Here is a 26,755-nt window from a genome sequence, read left to right as displayed (position 1 = left end):
ACAACTATTTTGGAAATGGACACACACAACTGCCAATTCCTCACCAAAGTCCTAATCACACAGTGAGTAAAGTTGATGGGAAATAGAGTCACCCTCCCTCAGGCTATCCTGCACTTGGTATTCTCCTGCACTTTTCTTCATATTATCCCACCAACTTTCTTGCAAGGATTCATCACCAACCCTAAAGTAGCTGCATTTTTTCTGGATTTCTGGACATCTGTAATCTCCATGTTCACACTGTAGTTTATTAAGTTGGCATTCTTGTTTTAATGTTATGTTGAAACCCACTTAACAATGAAAAAATAGCCAATCAATGAATCTTCATTTCCCTGACTAATGAATAAAAATTGCTACTGCATTGTATTGCTGGCAGTTTGTCTATCTATCCAATTTATTAGGCAATGTATTTTTTCAAATATACATCCCGAAGATGCTGACATTAATTTGGAATTCTAGCTCAGACAATGCTTTCCATCACTGTTGTTACAACATATATACTGTATGTATACCTACATGAGGATTCCTATCCATCACAATAATATTTTCTATTATATTTAGGAGTAGCACTATATTTAAAAATGTCATAATGACTCAAGTTCAGTATGATTCAAATTAATTACAAGATGATTCATTCACATTTTGACAAATAGTGTATCTCTGTTGTCTAAGACTTTTGTTATTGCCATCAGAGATTTATTCATCATGCAGTAGGGAAAAGTGAATAAATTTCCATCACCATATGTTTATATGGTGCAATATTTGCTTGCATTGCAGTTTATAAAATTTATCTTTCATGAGCTTCTTACTAAGGTATTAAGAAGTCTTTGGTATACAGATTTAATTGGAGAAATAAAAAACAAAAATAAAAAAGTTATATTTTCTCAATTATAGACTTGCTTTTACATTATTTTTTATGAAGGCCAGTCTGCTTTGGATTTCTGTATCTTGACTTCAGTTAGATGCTATTCTACAGGTAAAGTTGCTCTAGCTTAACAATTTTTTCCCCAAAATTTTTTTATTTCGTGAAAAACTTTGGAGGGTGGTGAAAAACTCCTTAAAACTAAGCACAAAAATAATTTCCTAATGACTGTGTCATGCAGATGTCTTAAGAAATATGAAACTCACTTTTAATTGCTATGATGATTTTAATTTCATAATGTTTCTGACATGCTACCTGAGTTCAGCAGAACTAAAAGTGTTTTTTATATCAGTTCATTTGTCTGATGCATCTCATTGTAGCATCCAACAATAGTCTCCTACTATTGATGGATTCCAGTAGCCCTAATTTCCATGTGGTAATGTCTTAGTGCAGGGCTGACAAACCCATGAGCTGGATGTATCACATGCTGGCCATGCCCATGGCGGGTTTAGCAAAGCGGGAAAAAGTCCCGATACATCACGTTACAATGGCGTGATGACACAAGTTTGAAACCCCTGTCTCAGTGAAACCTTTCACTAAATTCATCACTGATTGCACCTACATTTTCAGGAAGGAAGCCCAAGTATGACTTGGATGAAGTGTGAATGAATCTTCAGTGACATGTTGCCTTCATGTTTTTGTATGTCATAAGAGGTTTGTCAACAGTTGAATGCAGTTTGGTGCTCTTTAGTTGCCCACAAAATTCTCAGTGATATCTTTGAGTGCTTTCCAGGCAGGGCCAGATTTAGATGAAAAGAGGCCCTAGGCTATTCCACTTATGAGGCCCTTTCACCTCCCATTTTTAAGTTTGTAAATTACATGAGAGACAATAAAATACATCATTACTGTGATATATATCAATATATATAGCTGGCCTCTCGACGGAGGGCGGCTCTGCTCTGCGGCAAAGGCAGCGAGGCCAGCCGCCTCCCCTGCTGCGCTCAGCTGCCCGGCTCGGACCCCTTGCCCTCACCTGCCTGGCCGCTGGTGGGCTCCGCGTCGACGAGGCGGCTACTGGGAGCGGCCGTGCCTCTCGCCCGACCGCCGGTGCCAGGAACGTGGGCGGGCTCCCCAACTGCCACGGCGCTGGAACGATCTTAACCAATACTTTTTTATGTTTGTTTATTAGTCATATGCATAGAATTTCTCCTTATTTTCGGTTCAGTGTTTTAGTGTTCACTGTTTTTAGAATAGTGTAATTTTAATTTTGCTAACAATTTGAATGTAGGCCCCTCTTGATCTTGAGGCCCTAGGCTGAAGCCTAGTTAGCCTATAGGAAAATCCGGCCCTGTTTCCAGGTTATTTTAGCCTCACTCTAGCTGAACAAGGACCAGGAGCGGCTGCACCTGATCGCAAGCCCCCTACGGCTTGCCAGGATGCGCTGGGCAGCCGACAGGTCAACCGCTGAGCAGCAGAGAAACAGAGCTTCTGCTGAAGGAAAAAAGCCTTTAAAAGTAGCCTCCTCCACTGCTCAAAGAAAAAGGCAGGAACAACAGCAATGACAGGACGACTAACCATACTTGGTTAGCCATCACTAAAAGAAAAATTCCATAGAAAAATCAAAAGACACACCAAGGTTTTGAAGACACAAATTAAAAAAAAAGTTTTTGCACTCTGCAAACCTCCCCAAAATGGCTTGTTTTTCATGAAAATGACCCCCCCCCTTTTTTTTTGCAAAAAAGGGCATGAATAGTGCTTAAGGGCATGAATAGTGCTTAGAGTGCTCCAGAGGAGCCCCCCCCCATGAGCAAAAAATGGCCCATTTTTCATGAAAACTAGCCCATTTTTTGTGCAAAAAAAGGGCACGGATAGGCTTTAGGAAGCTTATAGAGTGCTCCTGGGGGCCGAGGGAGGGCAAAATTGAGCAAAAAACAGCCTGTTGTTTGCTCATTTCTGCCCTCCCCAGCCCCCAGGAGCTCTCTGAAAGCCTCCTACAAGCTATGCACTGCCATTTTGGTGAAGGGGGTGGGGTTTTGAGAGGCAAAAAATGCTGTATTCAGTATATAAGATGCACCCATATTTTCAGCCTCTTTTTTGAGGAAAAAAGGGTGCGTCTTATACTCCAAAAAATACGGTAGGTTGTAGAGAAAACAATTATACGTCTTGACAGCCAGTCGACTAAGTCGAAAAACTGGGGAAGATTTCAGTAGAGGGGTGTTACCAAAAAAGATGACGGGCTCAGTCTCCAGACAGAAGACAACAATAACACCCATTTCTGGGTGCTCCTCCCTACCTATGAGAATGGGCATCTCAGGTAGGACCAACTCCCCTTCTCAGTGATTTCTTTGAGTGATTTCTAGGTGATTTTCTCTCACCCCACTAACAGGTCTTCGAATCGCTTATTATTTATGACATACCTGCTTTGTGGACTAATAAAAATGGCTTTCTTAATTTTGGCACTAGTTATTCTTGGAAACATCTGCCTCAAATAATGAAAATCTTTCCCTTTCTTGTTGGTAGATTTTGTAAAACATTCTTCAATCTGAGTTTTGTGTGAAGTGGAAGTCAACATATCTTTGTCAAGTTAACAAGTGATTCATGTGCCACATTTTTCTATCCTGGAATCAAATTCTCTGTAGTGGCCATTTCTTTTTAATGTAATTGAGTCTCTTGAAAGGTTTTCCATTCACATATGTAACAACAATATTTCATATATCCGAGCTGCATTCCAGGCAAGCCCACTGCTTTTAGAAGTCCATAATATTCGAGTTGCATTTGGTATACTAGATGTGTTTCAATAATAGTCCAATGTTTTCATATATTTCTTGAGTGTGTGTAGCCTAACCAACAGGTACTATAAGGTGTATATTGCCATTGTGTAAAAGCAGAAGATTTCTATAAAATGTTACATGATAAATTAAACCACAGGTTGTATTCTTAATTAGTAGCCACACATTTATAAGATACACCCAAAAGTATTTAGGAAGCAATGTGTTCCGCTCAATCACTCATTCAGCGACTTTTCAAATTTAGGACAATGCTGAACAAGAGATACTTATGAGCAGTGCTTGAAGTTATAGCATTAAGAGAAAAATTACACAATGTTTTGCTAAATGTTTATTTAAATATATTTTATTATGTATAACTTTTATCTTCTTTTTATAAGTTACCTTTAACACCATTTTAAAAACAGATTTAACTTTATTATTTTAATTACTCTTTACATAAATGTGTTTTGTTTTTCAGCAAGTCTTAATTTGGTTGTGTTATGGAACATCACATGTTCCATAGAAATGGAACCCTTCTCACTACTCCCAGAATTAAGAAGAGAAAACTTTGGTTTATACAGAAATGTAGTAGAACAATTTAAGTATTACCCTGAGTGGGGAATTTAATTGTACTTTAATTGTACTCCTTTAATCTAGTCAGTTTTTTAACCTTGAGAAGATTCTTGCAAGAAAAAAAGTGATCTTGGTGCTTTGGTAAATTTAAACAAAGTGTTCATATTTCATTCTCTGGCATCAGGGAGTTGTTTGCAATCCTGTTTTTTGGCTTCTCAGAGTCACCTGTTAATATTTATGGTACATTTCAAGGAAATTTTAAGGAATATATTGAAGCTTCTGTTGAAGTTTTAGCTGAGTTCCCCAGAGGGAATGGATTTCTTCTAGTAGGGACAATCTGTATGACAATTCGCAAACCATCCCTGACCTACTCTCAAGTTGCTATAGGCAAGGTGGATGGGAAAACAAAAGTTGCAGCTGCAGCGAGTGAGCACTTCAGTCAACATAAAAAGCACATTCCAGCCTTCTCTCTGTCAAAGCCATCTCCACGGTTATCCACAGTGGCTGGAGGGGAGTGATCTCTACAACCCGCAAAATTTCTTTGTTGGAGAATGTGACTAATGACACACCTTGGAGGGGTGGAGGTAGAGAAAGGGTCAGACTAGGATATAACTTAAATGGGGTCAGAGTTGACTTCACTTGAAAAATGCTGACATGAAGCTCCTAAAAATAACTGGATTTCTTTTGAAGCTTGGCTCGAGGCTCATGTTTTAATTAGGGCATTGGTCGGAACCCTGGCACTGTAAGGATATTGGTGTTTGCAATGGCAGTGGCTTTAAAAACCACTTAACAAAACAGAATAAAGTATAAAATATATATAAATGCGGTAGTTCCTGTTGGTTGTACAACTCCGTTGCTTGTAGGTTTTGATACTGCTATCTGTCATAAATGAGAGAATCAGTAAGAATGGACTAGGCATACATTGCCATATAACCACAGAATTGTAACTTTAAATCAAGAAATCAGCTTATGTTAAAACATTTGTATGTCTGTTTCATTTTTAAGCTAGTTATTCACAGAATGCTAAAATGGGTGGAGATTAATATAATGAAAAACAACCATTGTCCTTGTCCCTAAAATGGAAAAAATATTTATAATTGGACAAGAGAAAAAGGCACTTTTCTGAACTTTTTGAAAGTTGAAGACAAACAATAGGGGAAAAAAGGATTTATCTTTCCCTTACTAAAGAGGACTTTTTCAGATAAATACATTAAAATGCATTTTATAACTGGGATTCTGTGTTTTTATTTTTATTTTTTTGCATTTTCCTCCCCACATAAGACAGTAGAAAAATTGGTACATAGACAAAGTTTTGGACACGCTGTTCCAACTGGGGGGGGGGGGGGGAACTGAGAGAACATATTGCTTACAAATCCAGCTGTCCCTTCTGTGGACACTGGCTCTTTTGTTAATTTGTTTGCCGAGGGGGAGGTGATGTTGCATGTGTGGCATTTTTCAGCAGTACATGTGTTACACTTTTGATCTTTTTAACTTGCAAAGGTCTGCTTTGTAGTCAGAACTCCGATGGAAGTTGCTGTGCAGAGAGAATTGTGGAAGCCTTCCTCAGATAACGGCATCTTGCATACAACAGTTTCCACTAAAGATAAATTTTCTAATTTTTATTAAGAGAGGAAAACAAAATATAATTTTTGTTATATGATAAAGATTGTTAGGAGAAATGTAGAGGCACATTAGGATAATATTAAAGTTTTGATATGCTTGTTACTTATTGAAAAAGCTCTTTTACTTTACGGATATAACAAATATTTCTAAAAGTTAAATGGCATTCTCTTCATGTGCCATTTTACTGTATGTCTTTTCGAGTTGTGAAACATGAGCAAATGTATTTTTGTATAGTATGACAATATTAATATTTAGAATATGAATTTTGAGGTGTCCTTGGTGTTCTCTGAGCTTGATCGTTTTCTTGCACTGATGATGTTAACCTAGTTTGCATAATGAAACATCTACAAGAAAACAATCAAGCTCAGAGAACACCAAGGATACCTCAAAGTTCATATTCCAAAGAACCCCTTATTTAAATCTTGAGCTACAAATATTCTCCTTTATTAACAGGAATTCAAGTTTGCAAAAAATAATGTGTGGTTGGAATAAAACTGGGCTTTAATGTATGAATTGCCCAGTACAGTATTGTCTTTTCCATTAGCAGAAAATGATGAATGTGGTATAGAAATGACTACGGCTGGAAGCCTAATTTAAACGTATGTATTTCCTAAAAATATTATTGAAGGCTAATAATAATGGGAGAGAGAGATCACTATCCGAAAGACCCTTTGGTGATGATCATGTCAAATAGGAGATTGCAGTTTGGAATGTAACATGAGGACAGGAAATTCTTGACTTATGACCATTTTTTTAGGGACTGTTTGAATTACGGAGATGCTGAAAAAAATGGATTTGCAACTCATGCCTGAGGTTTTGGCCATTGTAGTGCCCACATGGTCACATGATCAACATTTAGGCACTTGGCAGCCTATCCCCGCTTACAATTGCAGAGGCATTTCAGCTCCCTCTTCATTTGTACCTTTTGTATCTCCCTTCCCATGCTCTGCAACCTCTGCCATCCTAACTTTCCTTCATTAAACAAACAATCCTGATTTGTTTCTTCATTATTACTGTAACTAAAGTAATTAATTTTTATGACAATCATTTTTCTTCAGGACAGCTGTTCTTTTGTATTCTGTAAAAAGCAAGCATTTATGCTTAAGCAGTGCTTGGAATATTGTGACATCACCAAACCAGGCAATGTTTTTATCTTTGGGGCCATAATCAAAATAAAATTAACCCTATAGACTTGCTACATAGTAAATTCGCAATAAGCTAGAAGGAGTTCTGTTGAAATTTTTAGGGGCCATTCCTGTAAAAGTAGAAAGTGTTTTATATTTATTACTGTGTACAGAGGCATGAACAAAAATAATGTAAGAAAGAAAGGGGTGTGATACAGGGTAGAGCTAGTTTTCTTATTCAAAACATATTTTATTCATGATACATGTTACTGGAAGATAATTAGATTGGATTGTTTAGATATTTCTTTCCTCATCATTCTAAACACTTGTGTTAAAATATGAAGTTAACTTTAATCTATCCGGGAATTTGAACAGCATTAGGGAATCATAAAAGTCCTTTCAATACTCCATGCTTAATTATTTGTAATATTATTATTTTGGTCATAAAATATATTTCTCCCCATCCTGGTTTAGTGTAATGTAAAAATTTAGACTGTGCATTATGATTCTGCACAATGGGCATTCTGATTCAGTTCAGTAATGTTTGAAACTATAAGTTCTGCTTATTTTAAACTTGCTAGTAATGTCAAACTTGAACTAGGACTTAGTTGAAATGTTAGTTTTAGATCTGAACCTCCCTTCTATCAAGACATATGACTACTTCCATTATCGCAATGCCTACTTGAAAATGCTGTATTTAGTTGATAGGAATTGTAATCCCAAATATATCATTGATGAAGACTTCTATAATAAAGTATCATTTTATAATATTTAGAATTGTATTTTTAATATATGTACATATGTACCGGTATGTGTATATGCATGTGGATGTATATGTGCAGTATATGTACACTACATATATATGCTCTTCTAAGGTTCCTTCCAACTGTTATTCTCTTATGTAGGCATGTTAACTTGCCTTACTTAATTAGGCCATTTAGATCAATATTTTCAACAGAGAATTGATAGCATATATTATCAATCATTAGATAAATAAATAAAGATTGATATATCATTAGAATGAAATATTCTAGAAGTACTAATTAATTGAAATAAGTTAAAATTTATTTCATATTGCAAATGTGCATTGGAGATTATGTTGCAATAGGCATAAAAATGATATTCACTCTCTTTTTTTATGCTCAGAAAAAGCCACTGACTGCAATCATCAAAGAAGTTTGTGATGGGTAAGTTCTGTTTTTCTACTGTTATTTTTATAATTCCCAAATGCACTGTACATAATAAATTTAATCCTCTTTGTGGTTAATTCAATCATCTCATATTAAGGAACATAGACTGCTATTGTTTTATACATTCAGTTTTTTAATCTTACATTAAGATGAACATAATTTTTATTGTACTGGGAAAAATGGAAAAATATTTTGAGTTTGGGCTTCAGCTGCCTTTCTTTAGTTTTGAAAGTGGCCAGGGGAGAAAATTACATTATTCACTACATATGTATCCAAAATTTTCCCAATGTGCTACACAGCCCTAAAAGTTATATTAGACAAAGAAAGAAACATAGCTTCTGAGGTTATCCAATAGGCATTATGGTTGAGCTGGATGTTTGTGTGTAGCTTTGTAAAGCAAGTTTCCTCAATTACCTATAGTATTGGGGATCATTTCACACTATTATAAAGATGGAATCAAGTGGACTCGGAGCACTGCCCACACTGGCAGCTAGCTGTATTCTTGGACTTACATATATTATGCCATTAAATCTTATAGGGATCCTTTTGAGAAGTCCAGAATTGGAAGGTGAAATATTTTAAACATTAATTTATTGCCCAATCTGACATTAAGAATATGAGATCTTCTGTTTTGTGTTAGCTTTATGGAATTGTAATAAGAGGGGGATATACACTCTCATTTCCAATTTGGGGAGAAGGAGAGAGAGAAGTATACTGTTCAGATTTAACAAACCATAAATCCTGATTTAATATATTTCGAAATAGCCAAGCTATATGTGGCTTCTGTTGCTCACAGTCTGTGTGCTTTCATGAACAGTACCAATAAGCTTAGATATCCTGATGTTTTGATCTAGAAATCAGAAAGGCAAGCCCATAACTTTCTTTATGTGAGGATGTGATTTGATTGTTTGAGCCACTTAGCCATAGTTGTAGATTCAACTAGTATTTAAACTTATCTCTTCCCAGATCTTTTTAATTTACATGTATGATGTAAGATATGTACAAATTGTATCACCAGTATGAAATTTAACCATACTGTTATTCATTTAGGTAGAAAGTGATAAATACCATCTTTAAGGATGATTTGAAAGTTGTTTACAAATTTACCTTTATGCTCTGTTATCAAAATGGTAATTAATTGGCGAAGGGAAGGAAAAGTTGTTCATAATATTCTCTTTTCTGTACACATTTACTAATGTATATCTTTGTGTCTTATAAGGTGGTCTCTAGCAAACCATGAACATTATGCACTGCAGCATGCTGATAGCTCCAATTTTTATATTACTGAAAAGGTAAACAAGTTGATTTCTATTCAGTTAATGTATGGTGTATTAAAAAAGTAATCTGTCACTCCTAATACAAACAGTGTGGTTCTACAACTAAAATACCTAGGAAGATATTTATGCATAAGCTTATCCCCATTTACCCAGAGAGAATATAGATGATTTACTAATATTAGAAAACACAATAAAACAATAACAATAAACAGAAATAACATCAAATTTCCTTATTATATAAACTCAGATAAGTGTCAATGGCAATTAACCCCCAAATATCTTCTGGAAAACCCAATTTTACCAACTTGCTATTTCTGGGAGAACTGGCTTAGAGTCAAATTTGGTAGAGCCCTGAAATAAACAAGCTTCTGCAATAACAACCATTCTGTTTTGGCTGAATTGAGTCTGATCTGTGTTTACCCCATCTAGTATGTAAGCCATCCTGCATCAAGTCAGACTTTCCATTCCTTCTACCATTGGGCCCAGGGTACCAACAACTGAGTGTTATCACATTAATGATTCAATTTTTTGAACCAATGGATCATCTCTCACCACATCTTTAAAAAATATAAAATCAAGACTCGGGGCACATAATGTTTCTCCCTTCTTATTGACTTTACCCACTCAGGTAATTGAAAATGAAAAACCAAGTCCCAATCTTTGAACATAATCCAGAATGATACTCTTAATTGCATATTGTATGCTGCTGAAAAATCTAGAAGTATAAGGATGATTGTGCTCCCTCCATCCAAATTTTGCCACAGGACTTGAGTATAACAAGTATGTTTTGTTCCTCTGCCTGAAATCAGTCTGTCATGGACCCAGATTTCTCTGTAATTGCAGCCGTACCTCTTTCCCCACAATTCCCCTTTGTCCCCACCCCCAAAGGAAGATTGGAGGTTCAACAAAAGTTGCCCAATTCCACTGCATCAAGGCTGGGCTGGACAGCAGACTTTGTTATTCTAAAATACTTAATCCTAAGTGAGTTATAAATGGATCCTCTATCTCACCCTAATGTAAAGTTTTATCAGTAGATAGTTTGCTCAAATATTTAATTGGATTAAACTTGTCCAATTTATAGCAATTACTTTTTAATCACAACAGTGGTAGAACTAATCTCTGTCTCTGTCTCTGTCTCTCTGTCTCTCTGTCTCTCTCTCTTGTGTGTGTGTGTGTGTGTGTGTGTGTGTGTGTGTGTGTGTGTGTGTGTGTGTGTATGCACCTGCTTGCCTATCAAGTTGAAGTGGAACAGTTGCTTTCATGGTATGGAGACAATAACTTGGTGTTTAATACCAATAAGACCAAGGAGCTTATAGTGGACTACAGAAGGAATAGAGCAGACATCCAGCCCTTGCTTATCAATGGAGACTTTTTGGTATGTTGAGTATGATCTACACCTGTGGTGAAATTCAATTTTTTTTACTACAAGTTCTGTGGGCGTGGTTTGGTGGGCGTGGCAGGGGAAAGATATTGCAGAATCTCCATTCTCACCCCACTCCAGAGGAAGAATACTGCAAAATCCCCATTCATGCTAGGTGGGCAGGACTGAGGCAGGACCAAGAGCTCACTGCGTTGTGCGGCACTTGATTCTTGAACCTGGGTTATCAGCTTTCCAGCTGACAAGCTCAGTTTCTTTAATCCCGATCCATCACAACCCTAACATCATAAACTAAAACACTGCTGGGTTGTGCCACTTTACTGGGTTGTGCCACTGTAAGGATGTAGATGTTTTTGAATGGAGATGTATGCTGCATGTTGAAAGCTATCTTCATGACTCATAAATAGAATTCTGTATTTATGTCCGTATTCTTTTCTCTGACAATTTTAATAATCAGGAGTGGCAAATTTGTAGCATCCAGTCATTTCTAAACTGCAACCTCAAAAAGCCCCAATCATCATTGTTAATGATGAGGGATGCTGGAAATTGTGGTTCAGTAACATCTGGAGGGTTGCAGCTCAATTCCTCAGGAATTATCAAGGAGGATCCTTTATGATTTTAAAGATATATTTTAATCTACTTAATTGTCATGCTGTACAATCCATATTTAACTAGCTTTACTGATCAGAAAGTAATAAATATCATCATGACTAGTAGCCAATGAATGCTGCAACATCTCTTTTAAAGTAGGCTAAGTTGCTGGCTGCAAATTTGCTGGCTGCAAATTTTGCATTTTAGTGTGCATTGCATAAATAAATACTTACTTTTATTGGTTCTGAATCAATATTTAATTTTAATGGAGGATCTTATCTTACTGTCCATATTTTTCACATTTTATATATCGATATAATGTCTTCTGTTAAATGTTTGTGGTTCTGCTTAAAAGCCTTGGATGTTCTAGACCTGGCAATGACCGCCTGGATCCAGCCCCGTGTCACCTCCCTGCTGTTAGCAACCAGCCAGGAGGGGCACGGGTCCAGTACACATGTGGAGGCACTTACAGCTCCCATGGCCTTGTCCACGTCCTCAGGGGTAACAGCTTGAAAATCAATCCAGTGATGTCCTACCAGATTATCCCCTGGTGCTTCAGCTGGTTCTGCGGAATTGGAGTCCAGGTCCGCCCAAAGCCCAGCAACTTTATCCGCGAGGAATTGGACATAGTCCTCAGCTCTGCCTTGCAAAGGATCGCTCGTATCCCTCCTATTTAGGAGGGAACGGGTTATCCTGAACAAGGCGGCTGGGCGCAACTCAGCGGAAGCAATCAGAGAGGCAATGTATGTTCTTTTTGTCGTCCTAATTGCCCGGATGTAAACTCTGATGCTGGATGTTAGAAGTGCTCGGTCTGACTCGGACTTACTGGATCTCCATCGTTGCTCTAGGCGTCTCTTTCGGCGCTTCATCTCCCGGAGTTCCTCAGTAAACCAAGGGGCCCTCCTGGATCCACTGCCTCGGATCGGCCGTAAAGGCGCAATCCGGTTAAGAGCCTCTGTCGCTGCTGAATTCCAGGCAGCAACCAGAGTCTCCGCCAGACTGTGGACGAGGGTATCAGGAATAACTCCAAGCTCCGTCTGAAAACCCAAAGGGTCCATAAGTCGCCTGGGGTGGAACCACCTAATTGGTTCCTCCTCCCTACAGTGGGGGTTTGGTCTCCGAAAATCAAGCCTCAGTAGGTAGTGGTCCGACCATGACAGGGGTAAGAACTCGCTACCCCTCAGACCAAGATCACAACTCCACTGCTCCGAGAGAAATATGAGGTCGAGCATGTGACCCGCCGAGTGAGTCGGGCCCCGGATTACTTGGGTCAAGCCCATGGCTGTCATGGAAGCCATGAACTCCTGCACTCCATCAGAGTGTTCACCGAGCGAAGGCAAGTTGAAATCCCCCAGAACCATAAACCTGGGAAACTCAATTGCCAGCTCGGCTACCGACTCGAGGAGCGAGGGGAGGGCTGCCGCAACGCTGTTGGGAGGCAGGTACGTTAACAGCAGACCCACTTGACCCTTGAGGTCCAACTTCACCAGCAGGGACTCACACCCGACAAGCTCCGGAGCAGGGATCCTACAAGGTATTAAAGACTCTCAGATAACAATGGCCACACCCCCACCCCTTTTCTGGGATCGCGGCTGATGAAGCACCTGAAAACCCTCTGGGCACATCTCTACGAGGGGGACTCCTCCCTCCGGGCCCAGCCAGGTTTCAGTAATACATGCCAGGTCTGCCCTCTCGTCTAATATTAGGTCCCGGACGAGGGGAGCCTTGTGAACTACAGACCTGGCATTTAGCAACAGCAGCCTGAGACCAGGGTCCTGATTACTCGCGCCATCTGGCCTTGGAGTGGGACTCATAGGGCCGGAAGGAGGGATCTCTGTAACGTAGCGAGCCCTCCTTCCCCGGTAATGGCCAGCCCTAAAGTCCCCGCCATATCTGCCCCTCCCTGTTAAGACCGTAATGCTCCGGCCCACTCCCGTGTCCGTAGTCCCCTCACCCACCCCCATGGCTCCCGCGTTCCCTGACAGGCCCTTCGAATCAGTCATCCTCTTACACAAACACTGCCACTCATCCATGCATTCCCCACATAGGTCAGTTAAAAACACAGAAAATACAGCAATAATGAGGTTAAAAAGTGGGTACAGTCATCAGTCAGACATACCATTCACACCGCATTCCTAAAAAATTTTTTTTGCGCACTGCGCAAGTATAGCTTAATAACTGTGCAAATAGTTCTTAAAAAGAGTTTGAGGTAGCTGAGCACCAACCGTGGGATACGGGGGTATGCAGATAGTATATCTCGTTCTTGGAAGATATAATAATAAAGAGGTGTGTGTGTGTGTGTGTGTGTGTGTGTGTGTGTGTGTGTGTGTGTGAGAGAGAGAGAGAGAGAGAGAGAGAGAGAGAGAGAGAGAGTTGGCATATTTCTCAGCTGAAAATATCCTGTCTAAGTGCGATAATTTATATTAAAGAAAATTTATAACCAGGTTTATTCAGTGTTTGAAATGAAATCTCACTGTAGATTTATATAATGGATTCATATATTGGATGTCTTGTTTTCAACCTCTTTTGTAGTATTCCAAGAATGAAATTGGTTTTTTTAAAACAGCACCACTTAGTATGACATTTTCACTATGACTCCAAAATGCTTTTCCAGACCAGTTATTAATTAGGATGGAAGTTTTATGATTTTAATGTATTAAGGAAATTTTACTTTAAATTACATTTGTAATTTTGAGGTCCGATTCATCCAGTTTAGAGAGACCCTTTTGGAACACTTCCTTTTTTGATTACTTTATGTCAAACATATTAATTTCACGAGCCAGCTTTGCCTCCTCATTGCTCACAGTTCATTATTGGTGAACAAATAAAAAAATTATGGTCTGTCATATTTTTTATTCTTTTTCTGATTTGCAAACTTTTTATTTCCAGTTCTGAATTTTGTCACTAGTACAGTATCTTAGATTACAATATCATTTTCTATGTCTTCTCATTTGGTGAAGAGCTTTTGGTAAGGATTTTGTCAAAGCTTTAAGAAAATCCAAATATAAAGTACTATCTCTGCCAGATCTCCTGTTATGGACATCATTACAAAACTTTGTCCTCTTTGGTTCCTAGAACCAGTTCCATCAATATTTACCAGAAATTGGTGCAAGATTTTCAATGTTGCATGCCAAGTTATTTAAAATGGGTAAAATAAGCCTTAAACAAGCTTAATCTAATTTAAAACAGCACCCCAAATTATTCACCTTAATCCACTAAAAATAGAAAATTCTGTTTCCTCATTCATATTTGAATAATTGCTCTGCCTTGAAAACTGCGATTTCCAACTATCAATACATAATACAACTTTGGCGGCGGATCTTAATATTTTTCTATGCTAATATCCTTGCAAACATTTATAAAAATATTTATATTTATATAAAAATAAATAAAATAAATATATTATATAGAACACCCAGACCAATTTTAAATGTTTTTTAAAAATCATCTTCTTGTCCACATTCAAATTATTAGCTGAAATGTCAAAAGTAGTTTGTAAGGGTACTGACATTTGTTTTATTTTTTAAGGAGACAATTTTAAAATACAGTATGTACTCTCTGATTATCAATATCTTTGTCTTTATATTATTGTAGTATTGAGTGTAGAAGTTTATCCATTATCCCAAATGGGAAGAATTTGACACATTTTTTTCACAAGCTTTATCTTCTACTTCATTCTTTGCTTTTAAACTGTGAGCTACCCTGAATTGTGTGGAGTTGGGTGACTTCTAAATTGAATAAAGCAAATAAGCAATAAATCAAAGAATTAGAAGATGTCTGGATTAAGGCTTCAGTGTGATTGTAGAGGCCTGTTGAAATTCTCATTTCATGCTGAGAGTACCATGCTCAGTTCAGAGTAGCATGTGAGATTCTCTCTGCTGCTTTTGACCAAGATACTGAGTGGAAAATGTTCATGAGTCCTGAGTAATCCAACACATAACAGGAACAGACCAGCTGCTCATTCTAAAATATCCCTCATCTCATCCTTTGTTTTGTTTTGCAACTTGGCTGCCATTATATTGTATATATATTACTACAAATCACTGTCCAATGATAATTGTGTTAAATTAAGAAGAATTATGTTAAATTAAGAAGAACAGTAACTTACGGTAATTAGAGATGGAAAAGTTACACGTCAACTGTTTATATAGAGTTTTTAATTTAGGACAAAATTATAATTTCATGCAGCATTTATGCTGCTGGCCAGTGCTGTTTGAATAATAGGGACTTAACATTTAGTATTAAATTGTTTATTGTATGTAAGGTGACCAGATGTCCCAATTTTGGCGGGATAGTCACAATTTTTAATAATTTGTCCCGTGTCCCGCAGCGTGTTCAAAAAATCCCCATTTTCCAAAAGAAAGAAAATCAATTTTAAAAAGGACGCCATAAAAATGTTTTTATTTCTCTGAAGTGTCGTTCCCAATGTGGCCTTTAGAGGGCAGTGATTTCCCTCCCTCCCTTCTTGCGCGTGCGTGCGCCGACGCAGGCCGTTTTTCTGCAGGGAGAGCGGCGGCAGCACAGCAAGGAGGCAGGTGGGGATCCGGTTGGGAGAGGCTGGCGATGGGGGTGGCTTTTGAAAGGGTTGGGGGGCGTTGGGGGAAGGCAATCAGGGGAAGGCTGCTTTGCAACTGCCAGTGAAGTCCCATCCCCCCCGCTCTTGCCTTTCCTTCTGCTTGCTCCATCCCAGCAGAGGCTGAGCCCACCTCTTATTTGGACCTCCTGCATCCCCCTCCCAAACGGAGCACCCATTTCAAGCAATGAAAGCCATTTTAAAGCCATTTTAAAAAAATCCCACTTTTAAGGTGGTGAGCAGATCTAATGCTCCTTCCGACTCCCCACAACAGAGAAAGGGAAGGGGGAAGAAAGTTAGGGAAGGAAAGGAAAGAAAGTGGGAAGGAAAGAAAGAAGGAAGGAAAAGAAGGAAGGAAGAAAAGGAGGAAAGAAAGAAGGGGAAAAAAGAGTGACTGGCCTCATTTCATCCAAGCAGGTTTTCATGCCTAAAATGGGACTAGAAACTCCTGATTTCTTGTCTGGTGCCTGAACCACTACTAGGCAAACTGGCTCTCTTATCCATATTTAATCTACTGTGACCAAATATCTTCCAAATCATGCCAGGAAAGCAGCTCAGCACAGCTGCATTGAGCAACAGGAATTATTTTTACAGCTGTGTAGTTTCTCCTTTTGCAAAACTAGCAGATTAAACAGCAAACTCGCCACAAAATTGCAAGTAACTTCTAAACTTCTCTTCAAATAGCAGTTATCTGAAACTACCCAGTGAGCAGAGTTGGGTGTTGATATTACTGTATCTCTGTATAAAGCCATGAATTTGTTATAGAAGGTCAGAGACAAATAGCTGTCCTTTGGGGTCATTACAGGTGTCTGGAATAGAAGAACATGGGTGTTTTCTGATACGGAAGCATTTGTATAAAATAGAGTGCAACATTGGCTAATAAACAATAGCTCCAAACTTAGTTTTAAAGTCATACATTTAAATTCATTGCTATTTTCACATATTATGTGAACGAGACAGTTTTTATATTCCAACACTTCAGGATACAGTGTTAAGCTTATTGCATTGGGAGATTTTGTACAACATTTGCTTAAAATATTTAAGAAAAAAATGGTTGGATATTTTGTTGTTTAGAATGCAAGGCAAGCACATTTCAATTTTAAGGGACTGGGATTATTTCCATATACTGTACAGCTAGACCTCGATTTACAACCACAATTGACCCTAAAATTTCTATTGCGAAGCAAGATGGTTCTCATTTCATGACCTTTCTTTCCACAGTTGTTAAGTGAGTCACTGCAGTTGTTAAGTGAACCATGCAGTCATTAAGCAAGTTTGACTTTTCCCGGTCACTCTGCTTGTTGGAAACCAGCTGGGAAAGTGACAAATGGTGATTGCATAATCCTGAATACTGCAACTATCATGAACACATGACAGGTGTCAAGCAAATTTTGATCATGTGGTCATGAGGATGGTGCAGTGGTCATAAAGGAGAAAAACAGTCACAAGTCAGAAGAGCAACAAAGATGATTAGGGGATTGGAGGCCAAAACATATGAGGAACTGTTTCTGGAACTAGGTATGTCTAGTTTAATGAAAAGAAGGACTAGGGGAGACATGATAGCAGTGTTCCAATATCTCAGGGGTTGCCACAAAGAAGAGGGAGTCAAACTATTCTCCAAGGCACGTGAGGGTAGAACAAAAAGCAATTGGTAGAAACTAATCAAGGAGAGAAGTTGTGAATGTTCCAACACTGGAAGTTTTTAAAAAGATGTTGGATAACCATTTGTCTGAAATGGTGTAGGGTTTCCTTTCTAAGTAGGGAGTTAGACTAAAAGATCTCCAAGGTGCCTTCCAACTCTGTTATTCTATTCTAACATATACTGTTTTAAAGAAGCACAGAGGGAACAATCCTCCAGGCTTTAGTGACTATCACTAAGTGTTGTAGCTTATGATTCTTGATGAATGTATTCTATTTTATTTTTCTTTATGTACACTGAGAGCATATTCACCAAAGACAAATTCCTTGTGTGTTTAGGAGTTTAGCTTCTCTCTCTTGAAAATGCAAGGCATAAGGCATTATAATGCAAGCTAGCCTTAGCTTTCAACAGTTCATTTAGTGACCAAAGTTACAATGGCTTTGAAAAAAGTGACTGATGACCATTTTCACACTTAGCAGACCATTTTTCACACTTAGCGACCGTTGCAGCATCCTCATGGTCACATGATCAAAATTTTGATGTTTGGTAACAGATTCATATTTATGATGGTTTCAGTGTCCTGGAGTCATGTAATCGTCTTTTGGGACCTTTTGACAAAATATAAAATTTTTAATCAAGGCCCCCCCCCCCCCGACCGGTCAATAGTGTCCCTCTTCACCAGTCTGAAAATCTGGTTACCTTAATTGTATGCTACAATGTAGAGTGAAAAATAGCATAATTACTGCTATTCAAAAAGCAGATTTGAGTGTGAAATAATCTCTGTAGGTATTCTTTGTGTTCTGATGGAAAATTTCATTCCTTCTGTTGACAGTGACAGTATAGCTAGAAAATCTTAACTCAAAGCAAAAGAGTTTTATGAATGTCGATTTGAATCTTTCAAGTTATTGTTGAAAATGTACAGAGAATACCCTGCTGCAAGTTGCTCATTTAAATTGAAACTATTTAGTATGCCACTCAATTGATAAAGTTACCTGCTTCTAGTTTTTAATGCAAGGTACAAATTCTTTATTGGACATGGATGCAATAGAAAATTAGAAATGGAGATGAAAATGTTTTAGTTAGGGATGACCCAAGAAGTAATTGGAAAGAAGTTGAAAGTGGTGTGAAGAGAGGTTTTTTTTTTTTTGCCATAGAAATGACAGATTGGGTTTTTTTCTATTAGCTTTTTGTACTCTAATATACGGATCATTTTTATCTATGCATAGAAATATAGTGTTGGAGAAATTAAAGAGCAGCTTTTTAGCTTTAAACTTTATAGATGCCAGCATTCCAAATATCATCCAAAATTAAATCAGAGTCCAAGGCAGAACTTTCCTCAAACTTCCAATTTATTAAGAGAGACATATTGTCACATCTGTGGAAAACCCAAATCTGAAAGCTTCCTGGGTTTTCCACTAAGTTGAAAGTTCAAGATCTTGCCCTCACACCCACAAGTCCATCACATGGTCCAATCTTCCATTGACATACTGGCAGTTCCACCCATCCAGTTCCGTCAGGCTCACATGTGCATTGACAAAAGATGACCTTGGGCTTCAGGAAGGGAATGTTTTATTTTGACAACAACACATTCTACTCCTTACTATTCCACCTCCCAATTCCCCACTAATGAAACAGCATAGAAAAATAAGAGAGAGTGTGGCAGGCCAAAGATCCTAAAAGGAATTGGCTGCAGGCCTGACAGGCAGCCTCTCCTCAGAAGAAAAATGTTTCTTGAAAGGGTATACAAAGGGTACTCCTTCCAATGCACTAAATACTTTAAGCGACCCCTATACAGCCTGGAATCTATGATTTTTTTCCACCTCATGGAAAATGTGTTTCCCCTTCTATCATGTGTTTCCCCTTCTATCACTACAGAAGGAGGGAAAGCTTGGGTGGATGGTCTTATGCTGGACCCAATTACTGGCTTCAACAAGATACAATGAAATTCTGGGTCAATTTTCCCTAGGCTTCTGGGTAGCCTGAGTTGAACTGTAACTGAGTGAATTATCTTCAATATTGGGAATTAACCTAGAAATTTTGGACCACATTCTTAGAACTCGACATTCTTAATCTTATGTATTTGGTAGATACAAAAACTTTGTCCCCCACATGAAAGGGGGGTTGGAGCAAGCGGTGTTTATCAGCTTGCTTCATGTAGGCTTCTGCCGCATCTGCTAGAGCTATCTTCGTATTTTCCCATCCTTTCTTTAGTGTGTCCATACATTCAGTCAGAGACATGGAGGAGGGCGGTTCTCTAAGCAGCTCAGGCATGGAAACAAATTCCATGCCACTGGTAATCTGGAAAGGTGTTAATCCAGTGCTGCTGTGGATCACATTGTTGTATGCCACTTCAGCGAAAGGTAGTAAGTCCGACCAGTTGTCTTGCTGATAGTCCATGTAACACCTGATGTATTGTTCTACCATTGCATTGGCCCTTTCTGCTGCTCCATTCAGGCTGGGATGAACCTCTGAGCTCAGTTCTTGTGTGGACCCAATGGACTTCAGAAACTCTCTCCAGAACTTGGCTGTGAACTGGACTCCATGGTCTGAAATGATCCTCTTGGGCACCCCGTGAAGGCGATAAATGTGTTTCACAAACATTTTCACTAATTTCTTTGCAGATGGCAACCTTGAGCAAGCGATGAAGTGTGCCTGCTTGTAAACCAAATCAATAACTGTCCAGATTTCTCTATTCCCACTGCTGCTGGGAGTTCAATGATGAAGTCCATTGCGATCTCTTCCCATGGTCGGTTAGGGCTGGCCACTCATAGTAGTAGTCCAGGGGCTTCTCTGGCAGTGTTTCCATCGTTGCGCAAGTAGCAGAGCTTTTTACGTAATCTTCCACGTCTGATTTCATCTTTGGCCACCAAAATTGACGTCTGTGAGGTGGAGCGTTTTTAGGAATCCAAAGTGGCCTCCTAGTTTCCCCTCATGGCTTTGCTGTAAAACGTCCAGCCTCAATCCCGCGGGGACATACAATTTGGATCCCTTCCAAGCTAATCAATTTTCCATCATTAGGATATCCTGGTTATTGTTGAGCCACTGATCTGTTGAGAGCACCAATTTCATAGCTGTCATCAGCTTATCCTTGCTCCAGTTTGTGACTTGGGCTGCCTTTTGGTGGGAGGAAGAAATGATGGGGCGAAAAACTTCACCCTTCTTACTGTCATACTGTGGTTTTCTCAACAAAACATCCCCCAACAAGTTTTTGGTACTTGTTGGATACCTAGGGGTTTTGTCTCTGCTGCAGGTGCTGCACGTTCTGGGCTCTTGGATTCAATCCTCCCTGGGTGGCTCTTTTCCTCCACAGGTGGTAGCGCCCCAAATGCAATCATCAATTTCCTACTGCTGTCTTCCCACTTTATCGTAGGCTTCCACTTGTCAAGCCATGCAAGCCCCAAGATAATATATTCTAGCATCTCTGGAGCCACAATGAATCTGAGAAGCTCATACAGGCGACCTACTTGTAACTTTACCAGTTTGGTCATTAACATGGCCGGGGCCTCTCCAATTAGTGTTACATTTATCTGCTCAACCCGAATGGGACAGGCTAGAGCTCTTGTGCGTATGCCTAGTTGCTTTACAATTAACATGCTGATTAAGCATCGAGTGCAGCCGATGTCTACAACTGCTTCAAGTTCCCCTTCCACCCCCATTTCAGGTACTTGGAGCTTGGCTTGGAAGGCGAAGTGATGGATGGGTGCACTCATCTTCAGCATTTTCCTCCTCCGAGGCCTCCCCATTGGTAGGACTCTTCATCACCTTAGGTTGGGGATCCTCTTTCTGAGGTTGTTGGCCCAGATGACCCTTTTCTGGTGGCATCTGGGGCCTTCTCTTTCACACCCTGGTGGTTGGTGTGCAAGTTTGTGATATTGGGGCTGGAGCCAGGCACTTTGATGGTCTGTGGCCTAGTTAACAGCAATGGTGGCATTTTATTGCCCTCCACAAGGGATGGAACCCAGTTGCATCTCTAAATTTATGAACCGCCTCATCACATTGTTCCGTCATGCAGCCTGCAGCTTCATTCATCCCTTCTTCCATTGTCAAGGACCTTTCTCTGTAGGAAGGTAGGATAAGAACCTGTTGGGGAATTGCAGGTGAGACTGGACTTGGGGGGGGGTCAACCTTGGGTTGGCCACTGCCCAGTTATCTGCCATGGTGCCATCTGCTAAGGGAGAGCCTGTGCCCACTGGCATCTCTCCCATTCATGACCTGGGAAGGAAACCCATTCTGGGGTTGATTGATTCACAGGTTGCAGGCCAACCATCTGTTGCTGGCTAGGGGAAGATATGTCCCACTTTCTGCTGGCTAGGGGAAGATATGGCCCACTTTCTCCTGGCTGGGTTGATTTTCCCCTGTTGGTGGCCAAGCAGGTGCCCACTGGCATCTCTTCCATCCATGACCTGAGAAGAAAGCCCAATCTAGTGGTGCTTGATCCACAGGCTGCAGCCCAACCATCAATGTCTGATTAGGAAGAGATGTTGGCCAAATCCCTTCCTGCTGGCTGGTTTGAATTCCCCATTTTGATAGGGAATCTGTCTTCAACTCAGTTGCAGGGTAATGGGTCATTTCATTTATCACTGTATGGAAGAGTCAAAATCTCCACTCCAGTTTTTTGCTGAGCCTTGGCTGGGGAAGGAAGGAGAGCATGCATTCACGTTTGGCTGCACAAGTTGGTCTGGGAGGTTCAAATGTGCAGAGACAAAATATGACCTTGGGATTCTAGAAAGGAATGTTTTATTTTGACAACAACACATTCTACTTCTTACTATTCCTCCTCCCAATTCTCCACTAATGAAACAGCATAGGAAAATAAGAGAGAGTGTGGCAGGCCAAAGATCCTAAAAGGAATTGGCTGCAGGCCTGACAATAGATTGTTTTTTAAAATGCTGCACTTTAGATGAAATCATTTAAATTAAATACAAGTAGTGACATTATGAGGATGGGGCTAGGAAATCATTTCCAATAATATTTAGTTTAATGTAGCTTGAATGCAGGTCTCTGACGCTACTTCTCAACAAGTACCAGAGGATATTGACCTGGGTCTCTACTGTGCTGCTTTAGATATAAAGTGAGACATGACACAATTTTTGTTTTGTTTCTTATATCATAATGAAATACCAATAAATTATTTGTGGATCACTGCAGCTTTGAATTGAGTGAATCCAATGGTTTGCTTTATAATGATAGTCTCTTCCAACACAAAAATACAATTTATTGTGTCATCTACTCAACTAATACTTTCTTCTACAGAATTTTTTTATAATGCATTCAGAACTCATCAAGGATTTTATGTAGTATTTTTCTGCAGTATTTTCTTTTTAGCAAAATTAAAATGTTCCAATTGTCAGTGTTGATATATGTGGATTCAACGCAGGTTACCTTTATGGCAAAGTAATATACTTGTTTTATGTTCACTGAAAAACTAGTGAACAAAATTAGTGCCTCCATCCTGCACACATTGACATGCAAAAAGTCTGAGTGCATATTTATTTCCTTTAGAAGTAGGTGAGAATAGGTTAGCATCTTTACTTCCTCCCCTCCATAGGGCTATGAATGATTTTTCAGTATTTGACTCTGAATGCCCCAAAATAATGTTTTCAATTAATCTAAAATCAATTGAAGTTATGTTGGCATTGTGATTGTACAACACATGAAACTAGAACTAATACATTTCTGTAACAAAATCACAAAATCTGTAATGAAGAGTTGTTCTTTCTAGGTGCTATCAGGAAGATAGATGAACCCATAACAGCTGGAATTGCACAGGGCAGCTATTCTCATTATGTAACTGATACCTTCAAATAGTGATTTCTTATTAAATCAAATATTATATCATTTATATAGTACTCTCCTTATATATTTGTTTCTAACTCCTAAAGGGAAACAGGAAATACTGTACATAAAGGAAAACAAAACAAATAAATACATAGTGGAGTATGGGACATCTTCAGATAATGCTATCACTGACTGTACATGTTCAAATAAAGTATACATACAGTTGCAAGAAAAAGTATGTGAACCCCTTGGGATTACGTGGAGTTTTGCATGAATTGGTCATAAAATGCGCTCTAAACTTCATCTAAGTCACATCAATAGAAAAACACAGTTTGCTGAAAATGCGCAAAGCACATCCGCAAACCATGGTGAGAACAACTCCCAATTAACAGTCCTCCTGTACAAATTATTTCCCTCACTCAAATACCATGCCCTCCCTCCCCGTTTCAATGGCAGCCGAAAAGCAAGCAGCAAAACAGAGGCTGACATCCGGCCCTCCTCCAGAAAAAGGACCATCATCCCTGCAGAAACGAAAGAACACAGACAAACAGATGAACAACATAACATAAAAGAAAAAGGGAAGGGAAAATAAAAGAGAAATCAACCGAGGTCAAGGCTTGTCCGGGTAGGTAGAGTAGAATTTACTGAGTAGTCGAGGAGCCTGCACATGGGACTTATCGACCCATTCAGCATGAGAGGGAGGAAAATGTTTCCAGGAAACAAGATACTGAACGCTGTTTCTGTTTTCTAGAGTCCAAAATTTCTTTAATTTCAAAATGCTGCTTGCCCTCAATCAAAAGTGGGGCAGGTGGAGCCACCAAAGGGCCACGCAATGGAGAAGTATGTTCTGGCTTCAGAAGATTGACATGAAATACCGGGTAGACACGGTTGAGATATTTAGGCAGTTCCAGACGCACGGACACAGGGTTTATGACTTTGATAATCTGGAATGGGCCAACATACTTGGGGCCCAATTTCTTAGACTTTTGCGAGGTCTGGAGAAACTTGGTGGATAAATATACACGATCACCAACTTTATAATTCTTTGGCTTCGTTCTCTTTTTATCCACTTATTTCTTATGTGCTCGATGTGCCGCATCAAGCGCCCGGTAAGCCAAAGGCCACATCTCTCGGAGTTGGTCACTCCACTCGGAAGGGGACAGCACTTGTGGTTTTTCTCAAGGTACCTCGGGGACAGGCACAAAATCATGCCCGTACATTATTTTGAAAGGCATAAATCCAGTGCTGCTGTGCACCGAGTTGCTATACACCACCTCAGCATGAGGCAATAATTCCATCCAATTATCTTGCTGGTAATTTATGAAACATCGGAGGTACTGTTCCAGCACAGAATTAGTCCTCTCACAGGCCCCATTAGTTTGAGGGTGGTGGGAGGAGCTTAAGCACTGGGTAGAGCCTATCAACTTCAAAAACTCTTTCCAAAACAAGGAGGTAAATTGGACCCCCCTATCCGAGATGATGTGGTCCGGAACTCCATGTTGATGATATAGATGTGTAATGAACAACTTAGCTAAAGATTTAGCGGACGGGATATTGGAACAAGGAATAAAATGAACTTGCTTGGAGAACAAGTCGGTAACGACCCAAATTACCGTATTACCTTGACTTTCCGGCAATTCAACAATGAAATCCATAGATATCTCCTTCCATGGTGCCTCAGGACGGGCCACTGCTTGGAGCAATCCTTGGGGTTTTCCCGGTGGCCGCTTTGCTGTAGCACATGTGGGGCAGCTAGCTACATAAGATTCAATGTCCTTTTTCAATGAGGGCCACCAAAATTGTCTTTTAATGAGATGCAGGGTCATGAGCATGTTGAAAAACCAGGCGGGAACATACAATTTAGCTCCAATCCAAGCCAGGCCATCCTTCATGGTGCACTCATCTGTATGTTGGAGAAACCACTCATCAACTTCAAGGGCCTCTTTGAGCTTTGTAACGAGATCCTGTGTGACCTCCAAATTGGAAGTGATCTGGCTTCTGGTGACGACTGGAATGGCGAGGCTTCTCGTTGACATGACAGGTTGGACGACACTTAGCTTTGAACTGTTATATTGAGGAAGTCTGAACAAAGCATCAGCCATAAGATTCTTCCCTCCCAGGATATACTTCAAAGTGAAATTGAATCTGTTGAAGTGTTATGCCCATCTCATTTGCTTGGGGGACAATTTCCGGGGGGTTTTCAATGCCTCCAATTTTTTGTGATCAGTCCATACCTCAAAAGGGTGTTTAGCCCCTCCAAAAAATGATGCCAGGTCATCAAGGCCCATCTGACTGCAAAAGCCTCCTTTTCCTAAATAGCCCATCGTCTCTCAGTCTCTGTTAGCTTCCAAGAGGTGTAAGAGCAGGGTTGCAACTTCCCATTAGCATTCTCCTGAAGCAGCACTGCCCCAACTGCAGCATCACTAACATCTGCCTGGACCACAAAAGGTGAATCCATGTCCGGATGTTTCAAAACTGGTTCAGCCGCAAAAAGCCGTTTTAATTTTTCGAACGCCGCTTGACATTCCATAGTCCAGTTTAAGGGTTTACCCGGTCTAGGTTTGGCCTCCCCCTTTGATTTTAGGAGGTTCGTAATGGGCAGGGCAATTTTGGCAAAGGAAGGAATAAATTGACGATAGAAATTAGCAAAACCTAAGAAACTTTACAACTGTTTGCAGGTGTGGGGGGCCGCCCATTTGGTGACTGCTTGGACCTTTGCCGGGTCCATCTCTATCCCTTCGTGAGAGATGTGATATCCCAGGTAATCCACCTTCTCCTGATGAAATTCGCATTTAGACAATTTAGCATTCAGTTCCGTTGCATGAAGTTTTTTTTAGTACTGTGCGAACTAGTTTCACGTGTTCTTCACGTGTTTCCGTGTAAATAAGGATATCATCAAGATAGACCATCACGCCTTTGTAAAGGTGGTCATGTAAAACTTCATTAATTAATTGCATGAAAACGGCTGGCGCCCCCTGTAGTCCAAATGGCATTACACAAAATTGAAAACAACCAAGAGGGCAGTTGAACGCAGTTTTCCACTCATCCCCTTCTTTAATTCTGATTGGTAATATGCCTCTCGTAGATCTAACTTTGTGATAATCTTCCCTTTACCCAGCTGGGCCAGCATGTTCTTCATTAACGGCAAAGGGTAGAGATTTTGGACACATACCCCATTCAGGTTTTTAAAATTCACACACAAATGAAAGGAGCCAGCTTTCTTTTTCTTGAATAAGACTGGAGCAGCAATTTGAGGTCTAGCGGGTTCAATGAATCCCCTTTCTAAATTTTTGTCAATGAATTTTCTCAATTCGTCTATTTCTGTAGGAGTCATTGAATAAATCTGAGGTTTAGGGAGTTTCACCCCAGGGAGAATATCAAT

General features: G+C 39.7%; 1 protein-coding gene across 6 annotated transcripts in view; it reads left to right on the top strand.

Moving 5' to 3' along the window:
* Positions 1-26,755, top strand: part of ELMO1 (engulfment and cell motility 1) — a 562,024-nt gene that overhangs the window by 103,010 nt on the left and 432,259 nt on the right. For 5 of the 6 annotated variants that reach the window (XR_015696387.1, XM_087713089.1, XM_087713086.1 and 2 more), the window contains exons 3-4: positions 8,094-8,134; positions 9,357-9,429. Coding sequence is in view for 5 of the 6 variants with exons in the window: in XM_087713089.1 (XP_087569215.1) it covers positions 8,094-8,134; positions 9,357-9,429 (114 nt within the window). In the remaining variant the exon portion in view is untranslated. Of the gene's footprint in view, positions 1-6,248; positions 6,423-8,093; positions 8,135-9,356; positions 9,430-26,755 lie in introns of those variants that run through there. The other variant, XM_014054036.2, reaches the window with a different exon arrangement.

The sequence above is a fragment of the Thamnophis sirtalis genome, unplaced genomic scaffold (assembly GCF_051295495.1).
Source record: "Thamnophis sirtalis isolate CommonGarterSnake01/CBP01778 unplaced genomic scaffold, rThaSir2_p1.2 scaffold_4, whole genome shotgun sequence".
NCBI lineage: Eukaryota > Metazoa > Chordata > Lepidosauria > Squamata > Natricidae > Thamnophis > Thamnophis sirtalis.
Note: the sequence above shows the minus strand (reverse complement) of the source record. Positions and strands in the feature narration are given on the sequence as shown.